The following is a 25,807-nucleotide window of genomic DNA, read 5'->3' as shown; positions in this document are numbered from 1 at the left end:
AGGCAACTGCCAGGTCGAAACGTTACGAGAGCGAACAATAAGGCGTTTGTATCTCTTCTAATAGACGCTAAATGTACGCTCTTCTTTTGTATGTTAATGTACGCGATGTGTCGCACGACGCATAAATTAATGCTCCTGGGGATGGAGGTGCTCTGTCAACCTGCATCGAACATGTCAGACAAACACGACACAGAACAAAACAGTTTGATTTTGTCGTGCAGGGCTGTATCCCACTGTGAAACTGTTATACCTTGTGTATTCTGCTACCTTGCTGCTTGGATGAGTGACAGTTCTTCACGACAATTCGCAGAGCACCTTTCCGACAGTGTCGTGTTTGTCTGGTTTGTTGGACTGTTCACAGAGCGCTGCCTTTGACGGCCGCACAATTCACGGTGTCACAACGCTTTGCGACCGGCGCGTTTGCACTAGTCCCTCCATATCTGGCCGCCCTGTTTGATCAAACTTTTTCAATCTTTATTAGAATTTACAAACGAACAGCAACGCGCCCTGTGGAATTTGTTTACTTTCAATTTGATATTTGTTTACATTCAGTAGTCTGTGGAGCGTGTCTGGTGACAGCGTTGACTGCACACCAAAATGATGTGATCGGATGCAAACTGAAACGGAGCCATTACATCTATAGATGTAGCCGGCCGTCAGAGTGCTAATCAATTGATAATCTTTCGGCATCTGGAACAGCTGTTGTGAATGCTGATGCTGAATGTGTGTAAACAATTAACTGGAAATTAGTGACACGACGCCCACTCCTAGGTGGCTTGCCTTATCACACTGCAAAGAGTCACCATTATGCCAAACTGGATGCCAAAACCAAATTTTGACAGTCTGGTAACTTTGCCAGGTCACCATTGGTGACCAGTGTGATAAGGCCATTATGGTGGCTCGCGCAGCCCTTTTATCCCCTTCGTGGTCTAAGCCCCATCGCTGCTGCATGGGCCGCTGCCGCTGTCACATTGACTGCTGGTGCAGCTGACAGCGACGGGGACGATGCTACCGCGCTCCCACTTTCTTCGAATTCCGTGTAGTTTAGTGTCGTTTTGTTCCGTGTGTCCTCCATTGCACTCACGCACTTGTAGAACGAATGATTCGCGGCGTACACCCACCGGTTTTACAACACCGTACGAAATCTCGACACTTTTAACTTACGGTTAACTGTACGAAACTTTCATTCGCGATGCACACTAGTGATAAATTCTCGGAACTGCTTCCGAGCATCTTTAAACCGGTTCCGATTCCGGCTTAGTAAAACACCGGACGGCTCCGGACGGCTCCGGACGGCTCCGAACGGCTCCGACGATTCCGACGGCTCCGGACGGCTCCGGCTGCCGACTAGCGGCTCCGGACGGCTCCGGACGGCTCCGGATGGCTCCGGCTGCCGACTAGCGGCTCCGGACGGTTCCGGACGGCTCCGGGCGGTTCCGAGCTCGGAGTACTTCACCGTCCGGAGCCGTCGGTACCGTCCGGAGCCGTCGGAGCCGGCTGACCGTCGGAATCGTTGGTGCAAAAATGAATTGAAATCCCCTAACGGTTCAAATCGTCCATGAGTTGATTAATTAAAAAAGTGCTTGTGTAGAAGTCTTCATAGAAAGTTTTCAATAATAGGAGAAAATAATTTGTAAATTTGGAAACTAAAAATAAACCCTTCTTTGTGAAAAGGTTTTTATTAAATTTATTTATTATTGGTTCGCATTATCTGGCATAGTTTGCCTTCATAACAAAACATAAATATAAATAAAACGTGGTAAAGTAAACCTAGGGATCGTTAAACAAGTTGTCTTAAACAATTTCTAACCTGGTTAACCATCATATTCATATCACCTAGATTACTTATAGCATTATATGCCTCCATCATTTGTGTTAAAGGGTCACTCCCAACTGGCGGATTTTATCTTGTTAACATATTGTTTTCATGTTGTTAGTTAATGGATAACAAGACAAAGTGTTGCACCAAAAAAGGGGGTGGGGTGCAACATTCAATCGGTTATTTGGTGGTGGTGTTAGTGTCAAACAGGGGGTTATGAAGGTGTGCGTGTTATTTCACCATATTGGCATGCACACATTTATATAATGCGTTTCGGATATCAAATGAGAAAACAGTGTTGTGTTCTGCGCAATCCGTCGACGCGGAAATTTCTATTCTTTATTAAATTCGAACTCTACTTCTACACTCTGCTCTCCCGGAACATTATGGGCGGCTTCTTCCTCCGGTGTTATTTCTGTTGAACGAAACAAACAAAGAAAAGGAATTAACGAATCGCTGTTTTAACGGTCATGATGTTGCTCTATCACACTGTTTACTTACCGATTCCAAGATCCTTCCAAACGATCAAACTTCTCATCCGTTTTACGGACCAGATCGTCCATGAGCTGACGCCGTCGCGGACTTGTTGATGGATGCACTTTTTCTTCTTTAAGCTTCCCATTGGGCACCATGAACTTTGGAAAAACACTTTACACTTTTCAACACGACTGTTCTGGCGCTAGATGTTTTGAAGACTGAAAACTTTACCGCGTCGCTATTGACAGTTGGTGCGTGATGGCATTCATACAAACGTACTTTTTATCATGTAGAGAATACATGATTGACCGACATAAAGTGCACCAACACACATTCGGGTTGCTGTGCAGTGTGGGAATGCTACACGATAGGTTCCGCTATTGCAATGTGTCAGACTGAAAGGGAAGATGTGAAAGGGCAGATGTGACTTCTCCCCTAGCACACCGGTTCATCGTTAGAACGAGTGGGAAGACAAAGTGTGCAAGAGAAAGCTGACAGTACTGGACTTAAGGGGGTTGGAATGTGGGGAAACGGGGCAATGTTGCATGTCACCGTCAGTTGGGCGGTGTTAGACCTGCCATAGCTATGGTGATCATCCTTTGGAAACTATTGGGGCTAATGTTTAGTCCGAATGGTAGCCTTTTAAATTGATAATGTCCCGTAGATGTCGAGAAAGCAGTTACTTCCTTGATTGTTTTTCTAAAGGGATTTGGTGGAAACCTGACATGAGATCCAATGTTGAAAAGTATTGTGCCCTACCTAGTTGATCTAATATAGAATCGATCCTAGGCAAGGGGAATTTATCAGAGATAATTTTTTTTATTTAGTTGACGATAATCTATTACTAGCCTTCATTTTTTTCCTTCATCTCAGCAGAAAGGTTCAACAACTTTTTTGTGAATAGCGTCACACTTGTTAACAGCAACATTCCGATGGTAGACGAACCAGTCGAGCTGAGACAAGTTAATACTCCCAGGCATAGATTTTCTTTTCAACCAATAGACATGAGCAAGCTTAGGTAGATATGTTTTGACCTGACCAAAACGGCAGGAATAGGAAATGTAAATGCAAAAACATTGCAGGATTGCTTTCATGTGGCTTGGGAGACGCTCCTGGACTTGATTAACCAATCGATGGAGAGGGGTGTTTTCCGGATACATGGAAGGAGTCATTGGTTGTACCTATTCCAAAGTTGACTGGAGCTATCAAGGCGGAGGAGTTCCGCCCCATCAACATGCTTCATACTGTCGAGAAGGTCCTGGAGGTTGTGATCAAGGACCAATTGGTGCAATACCTGGACCGGAACGGCCTGCTCGCCCGGGAGCAGTCGGGATATCGGGAAGGACATTCCTGTGAAACCGCACTGAACCTGCTGCTTGCGAAGTGGAAGGGGTTGATGGATAGTGGGCAACCGATACTTGCCGTCTTCTTGGATCTAAAACGGGCATTTGAAACAATATCGAGACCCTTGTTGCTCACAACACTTAGACGATTCGGTATTGAGGGGAGGGAACTCAGTTGGTTCAGCGATTATCTGACAGGTAGAACCCAGAGGACAATTTTCAAAAAATCTGTTTCAGATCCTATTGAAAACATCCTTGGGGTTCCACAAGGAAGTGTTCTTGGACCAATTTTGTTTATCATGTATATAAATGACATGAAGCAGGTCTTACGTTCCTGCGAGATACATCTTTTTGCTGATGACACAGTAATATTTATATCGCGAAAGGACGTGAAACAGGCAGAGTCCCTTTTAAATGCAGACTTGGTGGCTTTGGATGGCTGGTTGAAATACAACCCAACTGGCGGATTTTGTCTCGTTATCATATCGTTATCATCTCGTTTGTTAATTTTTGATCTCCATAACGAGACAAAGTGTTGCACCAAAAAAGGGGTGGGGATGCAACATTCAATCGTTTATTTTGTGGTGGTATTAGTGCCAAACAGAGGTTACGAATGTGTGCGTGCTATTTCACCATAATGGCACGCACACAACTATATAATCCATTTCGGATGTCAAATGACACGGAGAAGACGGTGTTGTATTCTGCTCGAGCCGCCAACGCGGAAATTTTTATTTTTCGTCGAATTCCTCCGCTTCTTCAACATTCTGCTCTCAAAAGGGCGGTTTCTTCCTCCGGTGTTATTTCTGTTGAACGAAACAAACTAAGGAATAGAATTAGTGAATCGTTGTTATAAAAGGTTATGATTTTGCACTACCACTTTGTTTACTTACCGATTCTAAGATCCGGCCAACGCATTCGTGGACGATCGTACTCCCCATCTGTTTCCCGGACCAGATCGCACATGAGCTGACACTGTTCCCGACTTGTTGATGGATCCTATTAGTTTCCGTTTAGGCGCCATTAACATTGAAAATTCAACACACTCTTACGGAAGGAAAAACACTTTACACTTTTCAACACGACTGTTCTGGCGCTAGATGTTTTGAAGACTGAAAACTTCATCGCGTCGCGATTGACAGTTGGTGCGTGTTGGCATTCATACAAACGTACTTTTTATCATGTAGAGAATACATGATTGACCGACATAAAGTGCACCAACACACATTCGGGTTGCTGTGCAGTGTGGGAATGCTACACGATCGGCTCCGCTATTGTAATGTGTCAGACTGAAAGGGAAGATGTGAAAGGGCAGGTGTGACTTCCCCCTAGCACACCGGTTCATCATTAGAACGAGAAGGAAGACAAAGTGTGCAAGAGAAAGCTGACAGTTCTGGACTCGCGGGGGTAGGAATCTGTGGAAACGGGGCAATGTTGCATGTCGCCGTCAGTTGGGAAGAAACTCGCATTAAACATTAGTAAAACACACTACATGGTGATGTCGAGGAGGGAGTGGATCGGCCAGCTTTCCATCGCCATCAATACGGAACCAGTTGACCGAGTCTCCCAGGTGAAATATTTGGGAGTCATTCTTGACGACGGACTTACATTCAGTGCACATATTGATGGGGTCATCGCTAAGGTGGCAAAGAAGTGTGGGGTGATAAGTAGACTGGGGAACAACCTTAACTTTTTTGGGAAAGTTCACCTCTACAAATCCATTATCTCACCACATTTTGATTTTTGTCCATCAATATTGTTCCTCGGCAATCGGACACAGCTCAAAAGGTTGCAAAAAGTGCAAAATAGGGTAATGAGATTAGTGTTGTGTTGTAGTCGGTACACGCCGTCTGCTGTTATGCTGGATGTCCTGCAATGGATGTCGGTAGAGCAGCGGATAGTGTACCAGACTATGATACTAATATTCAAACTCCTGAGGGGCTTGTTACCGGGGTACCTTGGAGAAAGAGTAGTTAGGGGTTCTGACGTTCACCGGTACAACACTCGAAGGGCTCATGATCCTAGAACGTCGAACTTTTCAACAGTATTTGCCAGAAATTCTTTGTTTTGTAAAGGTATACAATGGTATAACAGCATGCCTAGAGAGATTGCCGAGGCTGCAAACGTTCGCGAGTTCAAGCGCTTGTGTGCCGTGTACGTTAAGCAGGTTGTTAAGTAGCACCCAGTAGAATGTGTAATGTCTCGTAGATGTGTATTGTGAAAATTTAATGTTTGTAAGCATCGCACTTGTCATCACGATCTCACAGATGATGATGATGAGATTTTTGTTTTGCAAATTTAAATGTAAATAAAAAAAAAATGGAACAACATATCTTTGAGACACGCGCGCGTAAAAGTGGAATTTTGAAGTTGATCTTTCTGTAGGAACTGCATCAGTCGCTCTTGTACAATCACGTGGCAGGCGCCTCGAATTCATCCATTGATGATTTTTTCGACGTGACCAACTGTCTCACGGAAAAGGTTTGCTTAACTTGCCAATCCTGGAAAGTGGTAACTCCCCTCCATATGTTGGACAAGGGAGATATCGGCTACACGAATAGGAGAGAGCATTTTTTGGCCGCGCACTCCGGAGAGCGGTTCCACGACTCCTGTCTTATGGAAGTTGTGCTAACCGCTGTACGCAAGGAAAAGAGAGCTGACTGGTCCTTTTCGTGAAGGGTCACTTTGATCCCACCACCAAAAGAGACGGAGTTCTCGATTATGTCATTTTTTAACATCTTATCAACTTGTCGTTTGATTTCCTCCGATTGGGAATGAATCTGCTTATAATTTGGAATGTAACATGGTGATTTATCCTTCAACTGTATTGACTGTGTATAAAAATTGTTTGTTGTGATTTGATCCTCGTTCACGCAAAAAATGTCGGTATAATTTCCCATTAGTTCTCCTCCTTTTGAATGTATTTTGGAATGTTTTGTGTATCTATTTTATTTAAAATTGTGCTTGTTCTTAGCATTTTATCAGATTCATTGGATTTTCTGCATGCAACGTTATAATTCCTCACCAAATCTATTTGTGGCTTAAACGATCTATTACTGATGAAGATATCTTCTTCGGTTGTATTTATAAACCGCACGAATTGTTTTTCCTTAGATATTATCGAGTTGCCACAAAATATTCCAGGTCTGATTTCTTCTGCAAAGACTACGCAGTCTTTCTTTATGTTTGGCAGTTTTACCTCTCGTATTATCTCGCTTCTTACTGGTAGGATGAAACCCTCGCTTATATTGTGTTCTATAGCATGACAGATTGTTACCCCATTGAAATTAAAATTAAGAAGCCAATGCTCATAATCCATAACACATTTATATTTTGCAAAAAAATCCCTTCCTAGTATACCATCTGCTCTGATATCTATTTCTTTTGGAATTATGTGAAATATGTGATTAATGGCTTCATTTCCAAATTGTAAGGTGGTTTTTTGCGGTAGCTTAGGTGTGAATTAAATGAGTAGTGATACCTGTTAAATTTATTTTATTTTGGGAATGTAATTGGTGGTTTTGTTTTATTTTATTAATTTTGAATAAAGACACGTCTGCGCCAGTGTCTATAATGAGATCGCTAAACTCATCTGTGGCCATTGCCACTCTAATTTTAATAAAATTATTTGCATTTAAATTCAATGCTAAGAATGGGAATCTGTAGGGTGCTGGTTGTTCTCTAAAAAAAGACGCGTTTTCAATAGCTGCAGCCGAATTTGATGTATCGTTATTGGCTTGTGTTGTATAAACTCTATTATGGTTTGTATTTTGGTTTTGTTGCGCGGATCTATTATTGTTATTATGATAGTATTGATTTGAGTATCTATTATTTTGTTGTCTGTAAGACCTACCAGTTCCTCGATATTGTGGTTTACCATTGGAGGTTGTAGTATATTGGTTTGGATTTCTATTGAAGAAGAAGCGATTTTGTGGGTGATTCCTTCTAAAAGAGAGGACTTGCGATGAACCGTTAACTCTTTAACTTTCTAAAACCTTTTCCGTAGCATCCGTAAATTGCCCATATTGCCCTGCTTGTAAAATAATTCTTGTTTCCGTCAGTTTTACTTTCTCCACCAATGTTTCTACCCCCCGCTTGACTGCCATTTCATTTGCAATGTTACTTGGTATATTTTGCTTTAAGTACATACATTTTAGCTTTGTACTAAGAGCCTCTACCTCGTCACACAGTGATTTTTTGTCTGTGTAACGGATTGACTTTAACTCACCTATTACTTTGTCCGGATTTATTTTTTCCTCACAACGTGTTTTGACGTCGTTTATTAGCGTGATGTTGGGTGATAGCCCTAGTTGTGCTTTTCCTGTCAATCGTGTTCTTAAAAATTGCACTAGAATATTTTTTGGATCCTTGGAGTAGAGTGTTTGTATCAATTTTGCTGATCCAATAAAATTATCAAGGCTTTCTGCTTTACCATCGTAGGGTTGGATCAATGAGGAAGCAACTTTGATATCAAATCCTTCATTTTGTTTGGTTTCCACTTGTTCAATGCAATACAAACATTTGCTAAAGTCTTGAACTTAAAATGTATCCTGTTTTTTAGATGGATATCTAAGTATGACTTTATAGTATTAAAACAGGTGTTCGTGGAAAGTTCTAGATCTGCAAGTGTATTTGTGTTCTCTGAATAAGCAATGAGATTTTGAACATTTAGGAATAATTCGTTGGCTGTGGAGTTATAATTGTCAAGCAAGCATTTGCGAAATTTCCTCTCACCAGGTTTTAATTTTTTTTCAATTTCTTGTAATCGGTTTAGTTTCTGAGTTATTTTTGCGAGCATAAGGATTTTTGTAGACGTACCGGGGTAAATTGTAAAATTGTTAGCAAAACTGTTTTTGGAAGAATTATTATTATAATAGTTTTATTGTATATAATTTTTTTTTATATTACAACCATCGATGAAGTAATGCGGAAACCCCAGTTGAACAAATTACAATTTTACTATTCTCTACCTTTTCGCCTGCATTTTTCCCATGCGCGATTCACATTGTCAAGCTCCGTTGTCTCTGCAGGTAGTAGTTCTCCGCCGTCTCCTGACTATGTTCGTTCGTTGCTCTCGTTAGTTGCCACTTTACGTTACTCTCACTCACAGATGTCCTTTATCTGCCACTCAATGCATTGGGTCAACGTAGGGTATCGTAGCGTCTGTTAGACCAGTCTACAACACGCAACAGTCGAATAGAACAGGAGCTGTCAGACTTGAGAGCTCACATTATGAATTACTGGCAACACTGATGAAGTGTCAAATAAATCTCTCTTCTTGCCTAGAACGTCCAAGCGTAAGCACGTGTGTTTTTCATTGAGTTCAACAGGTTATGTGCCCAGCGCCTTTGCGAAAGTATTAATTCGTGGATATCTAAAAACAAAAATGGATTTGGCCAAGATCAGCATGATGCGGCTAAACGGTAAAAACTACCGTGCGTGGGCGTTTAAGGTGCAGATGCTGCTGATGAGAGAAGGTACGTGGTGTTTTGTGGAGGGTAGTGCCCCTAACCTGGTGACTCCGGCTTGGACGGAAGGGGATTCAAAAGCACGTGCCACGATTGCGCTGTTGGTGGAGGACAGCCAACACAACCTCATCATCAACAAGGCTACAGCTAAAGAAACTTGGGATGCGCTGAAAGCGCATCACTCAAAGCAAACCCTGACCGGTAAAGTTTCGCTGCTTAAGGAAATTTGCAGCACAAACTACCGGGAAGGTGAAAGCATGGAGGAGTTTCTTTACGCCATGGAGGAGCTGTATTCTCGGTTGGAAGATGCCGGTGAGAGGCTGTCGGAATACATGCAAGTGGCGATGATCCTGAGGAGCCTACCAAAAGCGTTTGACTCTCTAACAACTGCTCTGGAAAGCCGATCTGACACGGAGCTGACGATCGCTTTAGTTCGAGCAAAATTGATCGATGAAAGTGAAAAGCTGTACGGCAACAATGCTCAGGAAGAGCGTGTCCTAAAAAGCGAGGCCAGACACATGGTATGTTTCTTTTGCCATCAGCCCGGGCATAAGAAGCACCATTGTGAGGAATTCTTGGCTCGCAAGAATGGAGGAGGAATGCCGAAAAATCAGCGGAAACCAAACGGTAATCATCGAGTAAAACTAGTTCGTGAAAATGATGCAAGATCGTTCACGTTTATGGTGCGTACGTGTGGAACAGCAAATAGCACCAATACATGGCTGATTGACTCGGGTGCCACGTCACACATGTGTAGTGACAGGAACGCGTTCACGGGCCTAAAGCTAGGAGGATGTTTGAGTGTCGCCGTAGCTGATGGCAATGAAAATCGAGTTGAAGGCGTCGGTAATTGTTTGATAAAGTGTGCAAGTGAGAACGGGAAAACAATTAACCTTACATTAACAGAGGTTCTGTATGTTCCTACTTTGCAAGGCAATATGATTTCTGTTGGAAAGCTTGCTGAAAAGGGTGTTAATACAGTTTTCGATGAGAAAGGCTGCAAATTGGTATTTGAAAAAACAACGCTAGCCATAGCGGACAAGAGAAGTGACATGTATTGGCTTCGACTTGCCGGAGAAAAGGTAATGAAAACGACCACCCAGCAGCACAACACTAAATGTCAGCACACTTGGCACAGGCGTTTCGGACATCGGGATCCAGAAGTTCTCAATGAGATTAAGAAAAAAGATTTGGCAACCGGTTTAGAAATTGTAGACTGTGGAATTCGCTGGACATGTGAGTGCTGTATCGAATGTAAAATGGCTCGACCCTCTTTCCCGAAAGTGGCCGAGAAAACATCGACCAAGGTACTCGACATCATCCATAGTGACGTGTGCGGCCCAATGGATGAGACAACCCCGGGAGGGTGCCGTTATTTTATGACTCTAATTGATGATCATAGTCGGTACACCCAAGTATACTTCTTGAAGAAGAAATCTGACGTTGAAGATCGCATTCGGGAATACGTCAGAATGGTTGAAACCCAGTTCGGTCGCAAGCCACAGGCAATTCGTTCCGATCAAGGAGGAGAGTACTCCAGCAAATCGTTGAGGAAATTTTATGCGGACGAGGGCATAAAGGCAGAGTATACCACAGCCTACTCGCCTCAACAAAACGGTGTCGCGGAGCGTAAGAATAGATCCTTATGCGAAATGAGCCGCTGCATGCTCGTTGATGCAGGAATGCATAAGAGATAGTGGGCGGAAGCAACTAATACCGCTTGCTATCTGCAGAACCGTTTACCATCTGCAGCACTAGGGCGTACACCATTCGAGATGTGGTATGGCAGGAAACCGGAACTGAATCATCTACGACTTTTCGGGTGCTCGGGCTATGTACTGATTCCATCGGCAAAAAGGAGTCTGATCTTGCGCGAGTTTTCTTTCGGGATATTTTTCGGATGACTTCAGCTGCGTATTATAATTACCCGGGTGATTTTTGGTGGAAGAGAGAGATTTTTTATTGCCACTATCTTTTATAATATTTATCTAGCTCCTTTCAGTTCCCCTTTTTATCAGTACGGGTTCGGCCCCATAAATTAATTATGGCCGTAATTGCCATAATGGCTTATCCAATGTTTTTGTTTACGTGTCAATTTCTGCCTGATCACCCTCCGCCCCCTTGACGCTCGTCAACAATTATTCTCCACGTGGTGATAAGCTTAGTTTGTTGCCTCCGGTAGCAAGCAAATTTTAGCGATTGGCCTAACCGAAATTCCCTTTGCAGTTCTTGATGTTACCACACGTGTCAAACTATCCGTGCCGGGGTGCGTCTCAACTATCCGCGCGAGTGGCCATTGTGTTGTAGGAAGAGCCTCGTCCATCAGGATTGCCAGTCTGCCAGGTGAGAAATCTGAATTGCTGCAGGTCTTCATCGTATCCCTTTGCATCTCTTGTAGATACTCGCCGGCCCAATGTTTCCAGAAGCGCTGGACGAGCAGTTGCCACTTCTGCCACTCGCTCAGGGTGTACGTCTTTCGGGTTGAATAGTCCGGCTCGGGGATAGCGTTCATGGATGTGCCTATAAGAAAATGTGCAGGTGTTAAAGCGGCTAAATCGTTGGGGTCGTCCGACATAGGCAACAGCGGACGCGAATTCATTGCTGCCTCTATTTGGTGCAGCACAGTGATGTATCCTTCATAAGGCAGTCTCGTGCTGCCCAGCTGGCGAAACAGGTGTCTTTTGGCGGTCTTCACTGCAGCTTCCCACAATCCGCCAAAGTGTGGAGCCCTTGGTGGACTGAAGTGCCAAGTGATGCCCATATCAGCACAAGTCGAAACGATGATGTTGCTTTGCTCCTCATCATGGAGCATCTCGAATAGCTCACTAAGCTCCCGGGCTGCGCCTTCGAAGTTTTTACCGTTGTCCGAGTAGATATGGGACGGACGTCCTCGGCGCGATGCAAACCGTCGAAGTGATGCTAGGAAACCAGCAGTGGTCAAATCACCCACTAGTTCCAGGTGAACAGCCTTCGTAGCAAAGCAAACAAATACGCAGAGGTATGCTTTGGCGGGCTCTGCTCGTTTGTGGATCGGTCGTAGGTAGATCGGCCCAGCATAGTCCACTCCGATGGTCGCGAACGGTCGATTCGGTGTGATCCGCGATGATGGTAACTGCCCGATTTGTTGCTGCGCAAGTATGGGCTGTTGGCGAATGCATCGTAAGCAGTGTCTAACGACGCTTTTCACCAGATGTCGTCCGTCGAGTGGCCAACATTCTTCGCGAATCTGGGAAAGCAGCAATCTTCCGCCACCATGTATGAGTTCTCTATGAAGGTGCTCTGCGATGCGGCGTGCGAAGATGTGCTTCTTGGGCAGAAGAATTGGATGTTTCGATTGATAAGGCAGTTGTGAGAGCTTGAGGCGTCCTCCTACTCTCATAACTCCTTCGCTGTCGATGAACGGGCTCAGACGTCTAAGTGGTGAGCGCTTTGGAACCACCTCACGCTTCCTCAACCGCTCGAGCTCCGTTGGAAATGCGTCTTGCTGTGCCAGCTTGCATAGCACAGTTTTAGCAGCTTCCATGAGGTCCGTAGTGATAGTTGATGACGCTGGGGGCTCCAATGGATCGCGGCGAGTACGGCACTTCTCCTTAGCATTGCGCACGAATCTAAGGCAATACCCAATGACGCGTAGAAGCTTGGTGTATGATGAGTACCGCTCGAACCAAGGATGCACTGTCTCGATGACGGCAACCGCTGCACTCACTTGACGAATCTCTAGCTCGGCACCATCCGCAACCGTTGGTGTTGAATTTGGCCATTCAGACGCTGGACGAATTAACCACTCTGGACCGCTGCTCCACAGTGCACTTTTCACGAAATCTGCTGCGGTCACGCCTCGTGATACCAAATCAGCAGGATTCGAACATCCCGCAATGTGTTTCCAGGGATGGAGATGTGAGTAGGCTTGCACCTCCGCGACGCGATTGCCTACATACGTTTTCCAATTGTTGGGCGGTGAACTCAGCCAATGCAGCGTAACTGTCGAGTCGGACCAAAAATATGACTCCGCTAATTCGAGTCCCATCGCTTGCTTCACACGATCGTATAAATGCGCTCCTGTAACGGCTGCATTAAGTTCCAATCGCGGTAATGTAACCCGTTTTAGTGGTGCTAAACGTGACTTCGATGCCAATAGCGATATTCGTACGTGTCCTTGTTTGTTTTCACAACGCGAGTAAATACATGCACCGAACGCGGCTTCAGAGGCATCACAAAACGTATGTAACTGAACGCGAGAATCAGGTAAGAGAGCGTAGCGATCACTTTTATAACCGGAAATAATTGGCCAGTCGGATTTAATGGATGTCCACTTTTTGTAGATGCTGTCAGAAACAGGATTATCCCAGCCAGGCTTCTGCACCCACAATTCCTGCATCAGCAACTTAGCGCGAATGATGATCGGCGATATCAATCCTATCGGATCGAACATTCGGGAGATGCCAGAGAATATTATCCGCATTGTGGGGTAGCTGGTGTCGGCGTCGATCCGCGACTCGAAGGATAAAACGTCAGCTTCGGGCTCCCAAGCGATACCAAGTGCCTTTATCTTCTCGTCGGGCATAAATTGAAGCGTTGACTGCGTTCCGATCTGATCCTCCGTCAAACCAGAGAGCACGGCCAACTTACTAGAGGTCCATTTTCGCAGAGAGAATCCACCCTTTTTTAACAATTCATCGAGCTCCTCTCGTAGCTGCTTTGCTTGCTCCTCTGAATCAGCACCACCGATGAAGTCGTCCACGTAGAAATTTTGAACCAAAGCCTGTGCAGCATGCGGAAAGTTCGTGCCTTCATCCTCGGCCAACTGCAGCAACGTACGCGTTGCCAAAAAAGAAGATGGAGCAAGCCCGTAGGTCACCGTATTCAGCTCGTAAGTCTCCACTGAAGCATCCGGTGAGAATCGAAACAACACGCGTTGAAACCGACGGTCATCAGGATGGACTTCTATCTGCCTGTACATTTTCGCAATGTCACCAACGAGCGCTACTTTGTAGGTGCGAAAACGAAGAATTATATCCAGCAACTGGTCTTGCACCACTGGACCGACACGTAATGCTTCGTTTAGCGAATATCCAGTAGATGTCTTCGCTGATCCGTCGAAAACGACCCGGAGCTTTGTCGTCGTACTAGATTCTTTCAAAACGGGATGGTGCGGTAAGTAATACCCGTGATCATTGTCTGCTGGAGACGTGGGAGTCATGTGCCCCAGTTCTAAGTACTCTTTCATGAACTTGTGGTATTCTTCTTTTAGGTCTGGATCACGTTGGAGTCTTCTTTCGAGAAGTATGAAGCGGTTCAAAGCCATATCCCTTGACAGTCCAAGTTTGTCAAAGAAATCTGGTTGCTTCGGAAGACGAACTATGTATCGACCCGATGGATCCCGCTGGGTTGTGTTTCGGTAAATAGCCTCACATTGGCGTTCTTCGGGTGAGTAGCCATCGTTGAACCATAACTCTTCTGATTTCCAAAACCGCTCGATGGACTCTTCTAGAGTTGTCATACAAATTACAGCTGTCGTGTGAGCAACATTAGAAGTGCCTTCCGAAGGCTCTGGCGATCCAATCGAACCAGTGACGACCCATCCGAATACGCTTTCTTGCAGCGTTGAAAGGGTAGGTGCTAGTTTGAGCTGGGCACTACCTTCGAAGAAAGCAGCATAATGTCGAGCGCCAAGAATAATGTCGATTGCCGAAGATTTGTAGAACTCTGGATCGGCTAGGATCAGCTCGGACGGGATGTTCCAGCTCGTCGTGTTAACGTCCCGCAGCGGCAGATTAGCCATCAACTTGTCGACAATCAAAAATACGACACCCACTTCAAACTGTTTCGTTCGTGAGGCAATCTTCGCGTGAACGGATTCTTTCAGCGGACGGGTAGATTGGCCTGCACCCTGCAGCATAACATTAACCTTTTTTCTTTTTAGCCTCAGTCGATGAGCGAGCTGACTGCTTATCATATCAGGCTGCGAGGCACTGTCCAAAAGTGCTCGAGCTGGATGAACTAATCCGAAAGAATCAACTATATTGATGATGGCAGTTTGGAGCAAAACCTGCGTTGGTGCTCGCTCCATTGCTGCTGCGAAAGTTCGCTGAAGATTTGCCGTGTGATCGTTAGTGGCTGGTCCAATGCTCGCAGCTGGCATGGCAGTGGAGAATGTTCCGGCAGAGTGATCCTGTGACGTGTGTAAGTGCAGCATAGTGTGGTGTTGTGAATTACAGTGGCGGCATTTGTACTGCGAAGTGCAGTCGCGGGCGCGGTGATTGTCTCGAAGGCAATTCAAACATAATCGTGCGTTCATTACGGTGCGATGGCGTTCGTTCGGGCAATGAATCGGGAACACTTTGCAATAAAATGCTCTGAATCGCACAGAGAGCATTTGCGTACAGCATTTGATGCCGCTGCAAAGCTTCCGAGCCGCGTAGGTGGCATCCGTTTTGTATGATGTTGCGCTTCGCTAAAACTGACATCCTGCTCCTTGTTCACCGATAACGTTTCAAGCACTCGCATACGGCGCTGCAAGAAAACAATCAGGCTAGGATACGTCGGGCTTTCTTCGTTTGATGCGTGCTCCTCCCAGTCCCTCAGTGTGCTTGTTGGCAACTTGGTGCACAACAAGTGTTCCAGCAAAACACCCCATGTCTCCGTCCTTTCCCCAAGATGGTCAAGGATTTTCTTGTGCCGTTCGAACTCGTCCACTAAGAGGTGCAGTGCGGTCGCGGTTTCCCTTTTCGCGGGCGTCATAGTGAACAGTGCTTGCAAGTGACGTTTTTTCAGTAAATATTCGTTGGAGTAGCGTGTCGTTAATGCCTGCCACGCTATCTCATAATTTGCCGCGCTAATAGTGATCGCTTCTATCACTTGTGCTGCTTCACCCTTAATCGCTGCGCGCAAGTAATGGAACTTTTGGATGGCGGGAAGATCACGGTTGTCGTGAATCAGACACTCGAACGTGTCCCGAAACGTAAGCCATTCCATGTAATCTCCATGAAACTGAGGCAGTGATATGGTCGGAAGTTTAATACCAGCCAAGGAATTACTGGTGGCATTAACTGACGAGCCTTGTGAGGGTCTTTTTGCCTTTAGCTGTGCTTCCACCCGTATCAAACGAGGTTCGAAGTCGGCGCGAAGAGCTTCATTTTGCTTGACCTCCTCTTCGGTTGTAGCTCCGTCTTCAAGCTCCTGCTGCAGCTTTTCAAGATCTTCACTTAACCTTTCGAACTTGGTTATTCGTGCTTCTACTTCAACAAGATCACGGTCTTGTTGAAAATCGCGAACGAAGCTTTCATAACGGCTAAGTGAAACGAGAAGGATCGCTCTTCTCGACGAAAGGATAATGGGTTCCGCGGGCATTTTGAATCGAAACGGCGTACGTAGCGTTTGTAGTATCGCGCAATGAAAACGGCCCGAAATCGCGAAGATGAAATTAACCAACGTTCGTATTTCAAGAATCCTGGTCACGGCACCAATGATCTTGCGCGAGTTTTCTTTCGGGATATTTTTCGGATGACTTCAGCTGCGTATTATAATTACCCGGGTGATTTTTGGTGGAAGAGAGAGATTTTTTATTGCCACTATCTTTTATAATATTTATCTAGCTCCTTTCAGTTCCCCTTTTTATCAGTACGGGTTCGGCCCCATAAATTAATTATGGCCGTAATTGCCATAATGGCTTATCCAATGTTTTTGTTTACGTGTCAATTTCTGCCTGATCAATGTCAAAGCAGTAAAGATGACATTTGTGGGTTATTCAGCGGAACACAAAGCGTACAGGATGCTCGATATGCGTACGGGACAGATTATTATCAGTAGAGATGTTCGCTTCATAGAACTTGGAGATGGATCTAAGGAGAAACGTGTTGGAATCGAAAGCGAGCGGAATCTTGGTAGCGCAAACAGTGAAATTGAGTGGACACTTAATGAATGGAAGATTCAAAATGAGGAGTGTGATGTAAATTCCGAGAATGACTTCTATGACTGTAACGAAGATGACTGGCTGAAAGGATTGTCACTTAATGACAATGAAGGTGATCCTACTTCTAACAACGCGACAGAAATTCGCAGATCACACCGGAAAACGGCAGGTGTACCACCAGCCAGGTACTCCGGAGGAGTGAATTTGGCGAAACAGATTGTGACTGAGCCAAGATCGTACAATGAAGCAGTGTCCAGTCTGGAGTGTGCCAAATGGAAAGACGCGATGGATGACGAAATGCAATCACATCACGATAATGGCACATGGAAACTAACGAAATTGCCTCCAGGAAGAAAAGCCATTGGTTCAAAATGGATTTATAAGTGCAAGTCTGATGAGGAAGGCAACCTCGTGCGGTTCAAAGCACGGTTAGTGGCGCAGGGATTCTGCCAAAAGTTCGGTACGGACTACGACCTTGTATTTGCTCCTGTAGTAAAGCAGGTCACATTCCGGACAATGTTGACCGTTGCAAGCCAGCGGAATATGATGACTAAGCACGTCGATATAAAAACTGCGTATCTTCACGGACAGTTACAGGAGGAGATTTTCATGCGCCAACCTCCGGGATATGAAAGTGGCGTCGACGGTGAAGTTTGTTTGTTGCAACGAAGTATATACGGATTGAAACAGGCAGCACGCGTCTGGAACATAAAGTTAACGAAGTTCTAAAGCAGATGGAGTTCGCACAGTCACTGGCGGACCCATGCCTATACATTCGGCAGAGATCAGATAAGTGCATGTTTGTACTTATTTACGTTGACGACGTGATTGTAATTTGTGACAAGGAAGAAGAATTTGCTGAGGTAGTCGGTGGACTGCAGCAACACTTTACGATTAGCGTCATGGGAAATCTGCGGTTTTTCCTTGGTATGCGTGTTAGGTTAGTCAACGGGCAGTACTGCATTGACCAGCAAGCTTATATGGAACGACTATTGGAAAGGTTTCATATGCACGATGCAAAACCGTCTAAGTACTCAATGGATCCTGGATTCCTACAACAAAAGGAGGAGAATGATAGACGTTTGGATTCACCGGAAGCTTACCAAAGTCTAATCGGGGCTTTGTTGTACATCGCAGTTACCACCAGACCTGACATTGCCATTGCTACATCGATTCTGGGCAGACGGGTGAAGGAGCCATCCTTGTCCGATTGGACAGAGGCCAAACGTATTCTACGGTACCTAAAGTATACAAAGGACTCAGTATTGTACCTAGGAGGCTTAGGAAAGACGCTTGAGTGTTTTGTGGACGCAGATTGGGCGGGCGACGCTAGCGATCGCAAATCAAATTCAGGTTTCCTATTTAAGTTTGGCGATGGTCTCATTGAATGGGGGTGCCACAAACAAAACTGTGTGGCATTATCGAGCACCGAAGCAGAATATGTAGCTCTTACAGAGTGTCTACAAGAACTAACATGGTTACAAAACTTGATGAAAGATGTCAATGTGCAACTGGCTCTCCCCATCCTGGTAAACGAGGACAACCAAAGCTGCATAGCTTTGACAAGAGGTGACCGATCGGAACGGAAATCGAAGCATATCGAAACGAAGTACAATTTTGTTAAAGATATGGTTCGGGAAGGCATAATAGAGGTCAAATACTGCCCAACCGAAAATATGGAAGCGGATTTGCTTACAAAACCACTGCAAGCCGTAAGACTGCAACAACTGAGGGAAACGATCGGCATCCAACCATTCCGCGTTGAGGAGGAGTGTTAGACCAGTCTACAACACGCAACAGTCGAATAGAACAGGAGCTGTCAGACTTGAGAGCTCACATTATGAATTACTGGCAACACTGATGAAGCGTCAAATAAATCTCTCTTCTTGCCTAGAACGTCCAAGCGTAAGCACGTGTGTTTTTCATTGAGTTCAACAGGGTCATCGTAGGGCACACACCGCACGTAGTACAAAACCAGTAATGGACACGTATCTAAAACTCTCAGTTCCGACAAAACTCAACGTCGCGGACGAAGGGACAAAGTGGTCAAAGCTGAAGCACCATCTATCGAGCAGTAGCTGGTTCACCGGACCTGCGTCAAGCAGAAAGTGACTGGCCGAGCCCCCACCCCGCTCCAGAAACCACAGATGAAGAGAAGCGAGAAACAGTTGCGATTCACGAATCTTATGAGCCTCTGTTCGACGTGGAACGATTCTCGCGTTGGTGGCGACTGATCCGTGCTGCTGCTTTCGTCTGGCGGTTCATCCACAACACCCGTAACCCGTCGTCACGGAGGATCGAGCCGTTGACACCCGCTGAGCTGCTACTAGCTGAAAAGGCAGTCATCATAGATGCTCAACGTCGATCGTTTCCATCGGAATGCCGAATACTCGACAGCCGAACGCCAAGTGAGAGACGCCGAATCCTCCCTAAAACCAGCGTTCTGTATCAGAGGAGCCCATATATGGATGAGGACGGTATCCTCAGAGTCAAGGGAAGAATCGACGCTTGCGTGTACGCCGACCCTAACGTCAAAAGGCCGATCATCCTACCGAGAGCCGGAAAGGTAATAGATCACATCGTGGACCACTACCACCGGAAATTTAAGCACGCTAACCATCAAACGGTGATGAATGAAGTTACGACATCCCAGCTTTGAGAACGGCATGCTCGGTGGCATACGTAAAAACTGCGCCTTCTGTAAGGTTCGAAACGCACTCCCAGAAACTCCACCGATGGCCGATCTACCTGCGGCGAGATTGGCACCGTACACGAGCCCGTTCACCTTTACCGGCATCGATTTTTTCGGGCCTTACAACGTGGCAGTTGGGCGAAGGACGGAAAAACGATGGGGCGTGTTATTTACTTGCCTTACTGTACGAGCCGTGCATATTGAGGTAGCTCACTCGCTCTCCACAAGCTCGTGCATCCTAGCCATCCGGAACTTCGTGGTGCGGCGTGGAACACCAAACGAGCTTTTCACGGACCGAGGCACAAACTTTGTTGGGGCCAATCGGGAGCTGCTGGAAGCAGTAAACTCGATTAGTAAAGAAGAGCTGGTAGAAGGCGCAGACATCCCTTATACAACCTGGCACTGCAACCCACCATCCGCGCCCCATTTTGGACGGGCCTGGGAAAGGCTGGTGCAATCCGTTAAAAGGACTCTTCACGGGATCCAATTCACCCGAACGCCAACGGACGAGGTGTTTAAGAACTGGCTGATCGAAGTGGAGGGCATTCTGAACGCGCGCCCGTTGACAGAAGTTCCGGTTGATAGGGAAGAAGACGCCCCGCTCACCCCAAACCATTTCTTGTTAGGGTCGTCGGCCGGAGCAAAACCGATAGTTCGACCGGATGACTCTACAGCCGCGCTACGGATCTCCTGGAAGACATCGCAGCGCTATGCAGACCAGTTCTGGCGAATGTGGATAGCCACGTACCTACCCACCCACACCAAGCGGAGCAAATGGCACCAACCAGTGCTGCCCCTCGCCGAAGGAGACGTGGTCATCGTCGTCCACGACAACCTACCGCGCGGTAGCTGGCCGAAAGGACGGGTCACAAGGGCGATAACATCCCGGGACGGAGAAGTGCGTCGGGCACATGTGCAGCTCGCATCCGGAAAAACACTCGAACGACCGGCGGTCAAGCTGGCACGGCTTATCATCGAACCACAATAGTGCTGACCTGGCTGTCACACGCGGGCCGGTGTTGCTTGATCGTTGTTTTTGTTGTGCTATCAAAATTGACGTTTGATAGATTACGCACAGCAGAGATAACGATCAAGTAACGGCTCGATGATAAGCTGGGTCACGCAAAATCCCGCTAGAGGGCACGAGATTGGAGAAAGAGAAAGAACGATCGCTCGCAATCTACCGTTCGGCTAACCACAGGTCATTGCTACCGGGCTGCACCGGCGTCAGCTGATTGGGTAAACGACCTGTGGTGAAGCCGAAAAGTTCGGTTGCAGTGGGGGCGATCGTTCTTTCGCTATCAGACCGCCAAGAAGTGCAGTGTGAATTTTTTAAACGACTAATAAAACTCGTCGCTTCAAGAAATTACTGTTTTATCTTTTGGCGGGAGAAAGAAAGCGCCTTGCCGCACCAGGTGCAGTAATATATAGTCTTTCGCCGCTCGACTCCCTGCTATTTGCTCGGCTCCTGTTCCCCGACCCTTTCCCTCTTTTTGTGTTTTCCTCCACGTTCGTTGGGAAGGGCCTAGCGGGTTTTATCCTAGCACTTTCCAGCACCCTCATTTCTGAGTCCTGCTGGAATTCCGGGGCTGCGCCTCCCCGGATGTTTTCCATCCTGACGTTCGCAGACGGGAACGTCAGTTTGACTTTGGGTTTTTGTGATGTTGTATTGGTCTGTCTGTGGGGGTGCCCATGGCGCAGCGGTAGCGCGAGGAAACACCACACCACAGGTGTGGGATCGAATCTCGAGTCTGACACCCTCCGATATTACGAACGGCTGACCACCGATCTATAATATACCGTCTTTCGGTCACACAAACTCTCTTCGGAGAGAAGCCTTGTCCCACTAGGGGATGTCGTGCCACATAAAAAAAAAAAAAAAATGGTCTGTCTGGGTTTTTGTGATGTATTGGTCGTTTGTTCCTTGGCCACGTCTGCGAATGTCTTGGTCTGTGCACACGACTGACCCACGTGCACCTTCCTTCCACAGTATCGGCACTCCGGTTCCTGCCCAAGGTACTTTATCTTGATTTTGCTGTCCTTACTTATGATGAGCGTTTGGGGTATTTGCTTCTTGACTATCATTTGTGCACTGTATTCTCCCGTCTTAGTTGGGAATAAATACTGTTTTCCCCACATTATCGCTTTCATTTCCTTAACTTCCCCATAAGCGCTCAGGAGCTTTCTGATCTCTTCCTCAGAGACCTCGTCCGGGGCGTCACTGATTTTCACCTCCACTGCCCCATCAGCTAAGGACACCGGGATCACATACGTTTCTCCTGCTATCGTTAAAGTTGCGCCTTGTCCCGCTTTGACCGCCCTGTTTGCTATTTCCAGGTTGGTGACCTTCACGTAGATTACGGGTTCGAGTCGGCAGCACTGTAACATGACTACCTCCTCTTGCCCTAAACCCAGTTGAGTTGCCACCATCTCATGGATCATATGGAAAGGGGGTTTCGGGACGTTGGCCAGATTGATTTTAATTGTGTTCACTCTGATACTCATTTTCGTTTCGGGGCTTGTACGTTAGTAAGTTGGTGATTAGTGTGATGGCGGGTTAGTGTGATGGTATATAAGAGGTTTTGGTTAGTGAATTCTGTTAAGGTGTGAGTTTTGGGTAATTTTGTTTACTATTGTTGCTATTGTTTCGGTATGTGGTCTGTGTGTGTTTTTTGTGGTTGTTTTGGATTGTTTTGGTTATGTTTGCACGTGGTTGTTTTTTTGGCGTCTGTCCACTTTGGGTGTAATTTGACAACTAGAGTGTTAATCAATTGATAATCTTTCGGCATCTGGAACAGCTGTTGTGAATGCTGATGCTGAATGTTTGTAAACAATTAACTGACAATTAGTGACACGACGCCCACTCCTAGGTGGCTTGCCTTATCACACTGCAAAGAGTCACCATTATGCCAAACTGGATGCCAAAACCAAATTTTGACAGTCTGGTGAATTTGGGAGGTCACCATTGGTGACCAGTGTGATAAGGCCATTATGGTGGCTCGCGCAGCCCTTTTATCCCCTTCGTGGTCTAAGCCCCATCGCTGCTGCATGGGCCGCTGCCGCTGTCACATTGACTGCTGGTGCAGCTGACAGCGACGGTATTGTGATAAAACTAGTCGCAACATTTCCCCGGCCAGTGGCAAAAACAAGTGTTGCCACTCTACTGTCCGTCCTACTGTCGGCTAGCAAAAAATAAACCTCGTAGTTCGATGTGTAGTGCTGCGTCTTTCGTGGCGGGCCACTGGCGGACACCGCTATCCGTCGCTACGGCCGCTTGTACCTGGTCATCGCAGGCCACGATGGTCTTCACGTCCTTCGGCCAGCTGCCATGAGGTAAGCTACCACCAATGGCAACTACTACATCTCCCTTCCTTGTAGGTTTTGTCGGCGCGCTCCACTTAAGCCGTCTGACCGCCAAGACGTCAGCCTCGGCTCAACTGTGTGAGTCCGTACATCGTACAACCCAGTCGGGGCCCTTCCGCAACTAACTCTAATCCTCCTTCTTTTTTAGTAACTGCCGTGCCTAAGCGGCATGATGGCAGCACACCCGAAACACTCGGCTTCAATCCAACGGAGTGTGCGTCCTGTCTCACTCCATCTCCCGTCCACTGCAGGCACAATTGATCCGGATCCCTGACCAACCTCAACGGACGATCATCGTGAGTCGATGATGTCCCCTGATTGAAATGCTCGGATGGGTTAACCTTTCGTCCGTCAGCTTCATACATTTCAACCGATACACACCGCAAAACAGTGTCGTAGCCGTGCAAGTGCGGGTTCCAGTTCTCGAGTGCGCGTCCTCGATCGGTGACTGCGGACTGTGGTGTTAGTGTATTCGCGTCCCGTGTTTACGAATATCTCCGGGTTGTTAGTGACGACGAGTGGACCGTAAACAAACTGACCCTTGTTTACGGTTCCCTCACGATGGTGGGCGCCGCTATCCCTGGAGGAGATGCTCGACGCGACGGGGTCCTCCTTCTTGTCTGCGTCGTGGGTGAACCCCAGCCCGTGTGCAGGTGCCAAGGTGTGACACTCGCTGGCCACTTGCGCATTTCCGCAATGCTTGTTCCACCCATCCGCCATCGCGCCTCCATCGCTCGTCAATATCGTCCCCATCGCGCTCTCACGTGTCTCGCCTGCGGTGCTCGACGGCCCACCGCTCTCCGTTGCCGGACCCGTTGTCGTCACGTGCCGGTCTCCGATGCTGAGCTGCCTCCGTTCGGCTCGGGGATAGTCAAAATCATCGGAACATCGGCTCCATCGCGCAAAATCCTGCGATTGGTGTTCCTGGACGCTTTCCGGCCGGGTCGAACGAACAACCGTGATCGTCAGTGCGTGGGGCCAGCTTCGGTCGTTGGGGTCTGGGATCGTTGATGCTGCCGCGCCATGACTTGCGACAGGTCGTTCACCCGAAGCGAGGTGAACGCTCGGCCGGTCGCTCGGCGCCATCGCGAAATCGAATGGCCGCGTTCCCGGAGCAGTGTAGTGTTTCGATGAGTGGCCCTGCGCCATCGCTTGTTTGGCAGGTTGCACACCTAGGGCAGTTTGGAGTTTGGACGGCTCCCATTGGGCCATCCTTTTCTCGAGCGCAATGATGTGCTCCTCAAACTCCAACTCTCTTTGCGAGATTTCGATCTCGAACGCTTCTCGTTCTAGCGCAAGACGTTTTCGCGCTAGATTCAACTCACGTTCCATGATGGTGAGTTTAGCGGATGACAATGCTACCGCGCTCCCACTTTCTTCGAATTCCGTGTAGTTTAGTGTCGTTTTGTTCCGTGTGTCCTCCATTGCACTCACGCACTTGTAGAACGAACGATTCGCGGCGTACACCCACCGGTTTTACAACACCGTACGAAATCTCGACACTTTTAACTTACGGTTAACTGTACGAAACTTTCATTCGCGATGCACACTAGTGATGAATTCTCGGAACCGCTTCCACCACTCGGAACTACTTCCGAGCATCTATAAACCGGCTCCGATTCCGGCTTACCCTAGAATCACTGCGCCTTGTAAAACGCCGCTGGGTAAAAACTGGATTCTCGCCAGTATAGTCAGATTATATCCAGCTCGAGCCGAAGATAAAAACCGAAGTTGCCACGACAAAAACGAAAAATGGAGGCCCCTCCCTCTTATTTTCTACTATTCCTTCTACACATTCTCATGTCTCGAGCTGTTACGCGGAATTGAACCGCGTTGTTTCCACTCCGTCTCTGCGCACCTACCGCAAGACCGTCGCTCTTTGTTGAGAACGGTGTGCTAAAGGCCCAATATATATCTACTGCGTAGCCGTTTGTATGGACTGTATGGGAATGCATCGTTACACGCTCAACCCGCTCTAGCCATTTAAACCTCTCGCGGAGCGAATTCATATGGCCACCGCGTTTCGGTTTTTGCTCTTCATATAGCGGTCGGCTCGCGCTGGATATTCAATCGCTCGTGCTGGGTTTTCGATCGCTCGCGCTGGGTCTTCGAAGACCCGATCGCGCAGGGCATTTAAACTTCGTATCGTATTGCAATGCGCATGCGCACTTGATGACTTCACACATGAGGGTTCGGCTAGCCAATCACAAAAATCGATTTTTCAGTTCGGATCGGCTGCCGCGGCAACAGATGGGAACGGTAAGGAGAGATTTCTGGCGGTGGCGGGACAGGGGAATTTCTGCGTTGGTGTAAAAGAGACAAGAATATCACTATCTCGCTCTGGCCCATTGAATTCCCTATCTCCACCCGAAGCTATGGCTGGTAGGGTAGTAAAACACCGGACGGCTCCGAACGGCTCCGACGATTCCGACGGCTCCGGACGGTTCCGGCTGCAGACTAGCGGCTCCGGACGGCTCCGGACGACTCCGAATGACTCCGGACGGCTCCGGACGGCTCCGGACTGCAGCTCGGAGTACTGCATCGTCCCCCCGAAACACTGCACGAAGTAAAGCCAGCCAAATTGTGGCTCAATCGGGACACGAATATTCAGAAAGATTTGGTTGGAAATTGCCGAAGCAAAACCGAAGTTGCCGCAGCAAAAACGAAAAATGGAGGCCCCTTTCGGGGCCTTTGCTCTTTTTCTCTTCTCTTCCTTCTACACATTCTCATGTC

At 47.1% G+C, this 25,807-nt stretch overlaps 2 protein-coding genes across 2 annotated transcripts; both read right to left on the bottom strand.

Annotated features, from left to right (window-relative positions):
* Positions 1 to 11,268: 11,268 nt before the first annotated feature.
* On the bottom strand, positions 11,269 to 15,006 carry LOC131291227 (uncharacterized). Its single transcript, XM_058320413.1, has one exon. The coding sequence runs from the start codon at positions 15,004 to 15,006 to the stop codon at positions 11,269 to 11,271; it is 3,738 nt and encodes a 1,245-aa protein (XP_058176396.1).
* A 398-nt stretch (positions 15,007 to 15,404) lies between these two features.
* LOC131291226 (uncharacterized) lies at positions 15,405 to 16,457 on the bottom strand. Its single transcript, XM_058320412.1, has one exon. It carries the CDS (start codon positions 16,455 to 16,457, stop codon positions 15,405 to 15,407), a length of 1,053 nt encoding a protein of 350 aa, XP_058176395.1.
* Positions 16,458 to 25,807: the final 9,350 nt, after the last annotated feature.

This window comes from Anopheles ziemanni, chromosome X, assembly GCF_943734765.1.
Source record: "Anopheles ziemanni chromosome X, idAnoZiCoDA_A2_x.2, whole genome shotgun sequence".
NCBI lineage: Eukaryota > Metazoa > Arthropoda > Insecta > Diptera > Culicidae > Anopheles > Anopheles ziemanni.
Note: the sequence above shows the minus strand (reverse complement) of the source record. Positions and strands in the feature narration are given on the sequence as shown.